Source organism: Zootoca vivipara, chromosome 9 (genome assembly GCF_965207765.1).
Source record: "Zootoca vivipara chromosome 9, rZooViv2.hap1.1, whole genome shotgun sequence".
NCBI classification, from domain to species: Eukaryota; Metazoa; Chordata; class Lepidosauria; order Squamata; family Lacertidae; genus Zootoca; species Zootoca vivipara.
The window spans coordinates 67035466-67041871 of NC_142592.1; the positions used below are offsets into that span (position 1 = coordinate 67035466).

General features: G+C 46.2%; 1 protein-coding gene across 2 annotated transcripts in view; it reads right to left on the bottom strand.

Moving 5' to 3' along the window:
* Positions 1-6216, bottom strand: part of FBH1 (F-box DNA helicase 1) — a 38978-nt gene extending 32762 nt beyond the window's left edge. For both annotated transcript variants that reach the window (XM_035127585.3, XM_035127584.3), the window contains exons 1-4: positions 6098-6216; positions 5153-5314; positions 2529-3064; positions 875-1005 (exon numbers count right to left, since the gene is read on the bottom strand). In XM_035127585.3, the coding sequence (XP_034983476.3) occupies positions 875-1005; positions 2529-3064; positions 5153-5314; position 6098 (830 nt within the window). In that variant the 5' untranslated portion in view covers positions 6099-6216. The remainder of the gene's footprint in view (positions 1-874; positions 1006-2528; positions 3065-5152; positions 5315-6097) is intronic.
* Positions 6217-6406: the final 190 nt, after the last annotated feature.

Consider the following 6406-nt stretch of genomic DNA (forward strand, 5'->3'; position numbering starts at 1 on the left):
CGAATGGACTTCCAGAACAGATTAAGTTTGGCGCTTTTGTTTTTGCTATTTATTTGTGTTTTTGTTTTTGAGCGTTTTCGGTTAATTAGTTTTTGTGACCGTGTAGAACTCAGTTCAGCTACTGGTTGATTGACTGTGTGACTGTGGAAATGGATAAAAGCCCCCTATCCAAACAATGACTATCATCAGGGCAGGTAAGAAAAAATAATTTTAATTTTTATCATGTAGGTAGAAGACTTATTTTATAGTACAGTACATTGATTATTGCTTTCATTTTATGGATCAGTGGTCTCATTAGATAGTAAAATTCATGTTAAATTGCTGTTTTAGGAGTTGTCTTTAAAAGTCTGGAACGGATTAATCCATTTTGCATTACTTTATATGGGAAAGTGTGCCTTGGTTTGGGAACGGACTTCCGGAACTCTTTAAGTTTGAGAACCAAGGTACCACTGTATAATGAAATGAAAAGGATGTTTAAAATAACCTTGGGGGGGGGGAACCCAGAAGCGTTTCTTTTGGGAATAAACTGTTATTAAGGAAATGATTATTTTTCTCCTTCCAATAAAATACAGCAAAAAAGTTGCCCAAATATAAACAGTTAACTTATTTAACCTCACAATAATTTCATAATTATCTGTCTATGTATTTCTAATAATATAACCAAATCAGTAATTTCTGACAGAATTGTAAAAACTACTCCGAAAATTCATTATTCCAAAAATGAAACCTTCCTCTGGTTGTAAATATTAAGATTATTCCAGCTTTCTGTAAAAATAAAAAAAATGATTTAATTCAAGTCTTACTGACTAGTGATTTAAATTGTGCTTTAAATCGATTTTATTTAAAGCACATCCACCCTGGAAGCATCACTCACTGTAAAAACCCCAGTGGAAAGTGGCTCTGCTTTGGGGTCATGTCGTATCGTTGCAGAATGGCCTTGACAATCAGCTCGGCTTCGGCCTCGGACTTCAGATACTTGTGGTACAGTTTTTTCCAAGGAACGAACTGCAAAAACCAAAGCAATGCATCAGCTCCTTTCTGAAACCAAACGAAGTTTGATTTATGCATTTTCCAGCTTCAGGGATGCAAAATGCATCTCTTGTGCAAGACTCATTCTTCCCTCCTGGAGGAGCGAAACAAGCAGTATTAGGAACTCATATATATATATATATATATATATATATATATATATATATATATAAAAGCTAATTGTCAAACGCCACCTTAAACCTAGGTTGCGGTCGTCACAACATACGGTCTAGGTACCCTTTTCTCCTCAGTGAAATTTCTTCTTCATTTCGTTTCTGTACCACTTTAGATTTTAAAGGGGGGGAAATATCTCAAAGCGCTTTACATTAAAACATCCTATAAAACAATCCAGAATAAAACAAACGCAGGGAAAATATTTCACATAGAATCGTAGAATCGTAGAGTTGGAAGAGACCACAAGGGCTATCCAGTCCAACCCCCTGCCAAGCAGGAAACACCATCAGAGCATTCTTGACATATGCCTGTCAAGCCTCTGCTTAAAGACCTCCAAAGAAGGAGACTCCACCACACTCCTTGGTAGCAAATTCCACTGCCGAACAGCTCTTACTGTCAGGAAGTTCTTCCTCATGTTTAGGTGGAACTATTCTAAATGATATTTTGCTTCCCTACTTAATTTATAGAGCTGCCCCATAGCAGAAGTACTCTAGGATGCCAGTGGGGTGTCGTAGTTAGTGTGTCCTACTGGGACCTGGGAGATCAGGGTTCAAATCCCCACTCAGCTGGGAAGATTTCTTAACCCATGAGTAGGCAAACTAAGGCCCGGGGGCTGGATCCGGCCCAATCGCCTTCTAAATCTGGCCCGCGGACAGTCCGGGAATAGGCGTGTTTTTACATGAGTGGAATGTGTCCTTTTATTTCAAATGCATCTCTGGGTTATTTGTGGGGCATAGGAATTTCTTCAATTTTTCCCCAAATATAGTCCGGCCCCCCACAAGGTCTGAGGGACTTTGGACCGGCCCCCTGATAACCTGTCTCACAGAGTCGTTGTGGGGATTAACTGAGGAGGGAGGGGTGAAGCATGTATTGTATTATTTATCAAATTTATATACTGCCCTATACCATTCACAGAACAAAAATCAAAATATAAAACCACAAAATATATAATCAAAATAAAAACAACAACTCTTCCCGCTCCCACCAAAAAAACCAACCCATATTTTATAAGGGCATAGGATGTCAAATCAACCAAAGGCCTGGTTAAAAAGGAACGTTTTTGCCTGGCGCCTAAAGGTATACAGTATAATGAAGGTGCCAGGCGAACTTCTCCCCATGGGAGGAAAAAGGTGTGATGCACAGAAAATGCAATAAATAAGCTTTTCTGCTTACCTGCTTAAGAAAGCTGGAGGGGCCAGTCGGACGGAGAGGTCGGTCGCCAACCTGGCACCCAGAGATCTCCCCATGGCCGCCATTGGGCCTGTGCCCGTCGCAAAACACACCTGGCTAATTTCTAACACTACCGATGAGGAAGCAGTGCTCACCTGCGGGTCAGAGATGATCCGATGCCAGCGACGAGACACCAAGGTGAGGCTCTGGAAGAGATCAGCCGCGGGCACGAGGGCAAAGATCTCGCGGAGAACCTCTTCAGGCAGCTGCTCTATGTTTCCCCGGGGGACCTCCCAACACGGGGTCCCCAAGAGCCCAAAACACGCATCTGGCAGGGGATCAATCTCCAAGTCCTTGTCATCCGCCTTCAGGCTTCCGTCAGCCCAGGGCTGCTCAGGTCGATGCCCCGGTGACGGTTTTTTATCCTGGCCCCACTGGTCACTGCCCGCCCCAAGGTTGTTGGGGCTCTTGGAGAAATGTGGCCGTTTCCTGGAAGCCATCGGGGCTGGGTCCCCACCGTCCCCGACAACAGAGCAGGAGTCCTCCAGGTCGAAGGAGTCATCGCCAGCGGAAAAGGATTCCAGGAAGTCTGCCTCCTGTTTGCTCTTGTCGTCTTTTGCCATGACAGCTCCACATCCAGGCAGCCGGGGTTTGCTTCTGAAGTAGTCGGTGATGCTGGTTTGGGAGCCCCCTGGAAAGGAAAGAAATCACAGCATCTCCTTCAAGTCTTCCAGCAAGCACCCTTCCCCAACATCTGGGTACCCTCCAGATGTTCCGGTCCTGGCCAGTAGGGCCATTCTAAATGACAATGCCCAATAATAATAATAATAATAATAATAATAATAATAATAATAATAATAATAATAATTTATTTATACTCCGCCCATCTGGCCGGGTTCCCCCAGCCACTCTGGGCGGCTTCCAACAAAACATTAAAATACAGTAATCCATCAAACATTAAAAGCCTCCGTAAACAGTGCTGCCTTCAGATGTCTTCTAAAAATCTGGTAGCTGTTTTCCTCTTTGACATCTGATGGGAGGGCGTTCCACAGGGCAGGCGCCACTACCGAGAAGGCCATCTGCCTGGTTCCCTGTAACTTGGCTTCTCGTAGAGAGGGAACCGCCAGAAGGCCCTCGGTGCTGGACCTCAGTGTCCGGGCAGAGCGATGGGGGTGAAGACGCTCCTTCAGGTAAACTGGACTGATGCCGTTTAGGGCTTTAAAGGTCAGCACCAACACTTTCAATTGTGCTCGGAAACGTACTGGGAGCCAATGAAGGTCTTTCAGGACCGGTGTTATGTGGTCTCGGCGGCCACTCCCAGTCACCAGTCTAGCTGCCGCATTCTGGATTAATTGCAGTTTCCGGGTCACCTTCAAAGGTAGCCCCACGTAGAGCGCATTACAGTAGTCCAAGCGGGAGATAACCAGAGCATGCACTACTCTGGTGAGACAGTCCGCGGGCAGGTAGGGTCTCAGCCTGCGTACCAGATGGAGCTGATAAAGGTGTACAGTGGTACCTTGGTTCTCAAACTTAATCCGTTCCGGAAGTCCGTTCCAAAACCAAAGCGTTCCAAGACCAAGGCACACTTTCCCATAGAAAGTAATGCAAAATGGATTAATCCATTCCAGACTTTTAAAAACAACCCCTAAAACAGCAATTTAACGTGGATTTTACTATCTAACACAGGGGTCTGCAAACTTTTTCAGCAGGGGGCCGCTCCACTGTCTCTCAGACCTTGGGGGGGGGCAGACTAAATATGGGGGGGGCGGAATTGGGCCCATGGGTAGAAACTGTTCTTTAACCTGTTGGTGCTCCTTATCATGCTTCTATATCTCCTACCAGAGGGCAGAACATTAAAAAGGTGCTGGCCAGGAGATTTAAAAGACCTCAGTGTAACACTCAAAATGGAAGCGTGGCACTCAAATTGGAAGCGTAACACTCAAAACGGAGCATGTTCGGCTTCCGAAAAATGTTTGGAAACCGGAACAATTACTTCCGGGTTTGCAGTGTTTGAGTACCAAGGTGTTTGAGAACCAAGGTACCACTGTAGTTTTAATGCAGGCATCCCCAAACTGCGACCCTCCAGATGTTTTGGCCTACAACTCCCATGATCCCTAGCTAACAGGACCAGTGGTTGGGGAAGATGGGAATTGTAGTCCAAAACATCTGGAGGGCTGAAATTTGGGGGTGCCTGTTTTAACACATCCTGGAGAACACCGAGTAGGGGAAGGCTGCTCCCAGGGCTGCCCCTTGGCCGTAATGAATAATAATAATAATAATAATAATAATTTATTATTTATACCCCGCCGATCTAGCTGGGTTTCCCCAGCCACTCTGGGCAGCTTCCAACAGAAATATTTGAATACACTAATTTCTTAAAGGTTAAAAGCTTCCCTAAACAGGGCTGCCTTCAGATGTCCTCTAAAAGTCTGGTAGTTGTTAACACTTTGAATTGTGTTCGGAAACGTACTGGGAGCCAATGCAGGTCTTTCAAGACCGGTGTTATGTGGTCTCAGCGGCCACTCCCAGTCACCAGTCTAGCTGCCGCAAGCATCTCCTGCCCTCATTTCCTCACCCCAACAACCCTGCGAGGCGGGTCAAGCTAGGACACAGCAATTTGTTCTAAGCTTACCCAACCGAGGTTGCCCCCTGCCGGTTAACGGAAGCAAGAGTTTTGCCCATGGCTCCCCCAAGCTTGAGTAGAAACCCCCCCCCACCTGATATTTAGCAGAGATGGCCCACACATTTCCAGCCCCACCACCAAGACAGGCGGCCGTACCTCGGGGGTGCCTTTTCGCCCGGTAAGTTGGGTAAAGACCTCTGTGGGCGTCTCGCCTCCCTTGGCTCTGACCCAAAGGCTGCGTCAAGGATGAGGCCCCTTCCGGGCTCTGGTTCAGAGCTTCACATTCCCAGGCTGTTAGACGGAGCTGCTTACGTCTCACTGTCCTCAACAAAATGATAAGCAATCACCCTTTTGTGAGTCTTAATTCAGTATTGGGGCAGGTGAGGCAGTGTTAGAAACTCAGGTGCATAAGCTAATCGCCTTAAATGTAGGTTACAGTCGCCACAACAGTCTAGGTGCCCTTTTTTTGTTACAATGAAAATTATTATTACTATTATAAGTATTAATTTTTGCGCGAGCCGTTTCTGAGCTCTGGGCACAGTTCTGCGCCTAAGATTTCAGATTAAAACTGCAGAGTGGAAGGAAAGGGGGACCTTTTTCTGCCTCCCCACTTCCAGCCACTCTCTGAAGACTGGAGAAGAGACCCTCTTAAGAATATTAGCAGGGGGGAGGGGGTTGAGCAGAGGAAGGATTAGACCCTGAGAAAAATGGACCTAATCGTTTAGCGTGAAAACCATAAAACCACACACACCCCCAAATAAAAAGAGGACCTTAAAAGCAATAAGCAGATTATAAAATTATACAGGCTCTGAAATGCACACATACTAACAGAAAACCCATGGATTAAAATGCACAGAAAAAGTAATTTCCTGCAATCCCACCTGCGATTTTTTAAAGTTCCAGCAAATTTCCTCCCTCTCCCCCACAAAATAAAGATGCGATTCAACCCTAATTTAGTAACAGACCCGATACTGTATATCTAACACCCCACCGCATGCAACCAGGGTTTTAAAGCCATTAGCCCTCATTTGCAGTTAATTAAGGGTGTTGATTAACACTTTTTAGCCCCTCTCCTCCCTTTTCCCTTTCCCAGACTCTCACTCTCATCTTGGAGGAATACTACAGGCAGGAAAGAGGCGTCGCCTTTGCACGCCCACCTAACCCGCCTCCAGGATTTTGCTTCGCGCAGCCTACAATGCTAGGCACCTAGGCCCCGCCCTGATTGACGCTCCATGCGAGCCATAGAGCTCGCCTGATCGCGGGCTCTTCCGGGTTCGGCCGAGCCGTTGCCAAGGGCTCCGGGGGCACGAGCGGACACGTTGCCCGGAGTTTGCTGACGTAAGTTCCTCTTTGCTTCCTTCCTTCCTTCCAATCAAAGAGATCATAGCATCAGCCAAGAGGTCCGCGTAG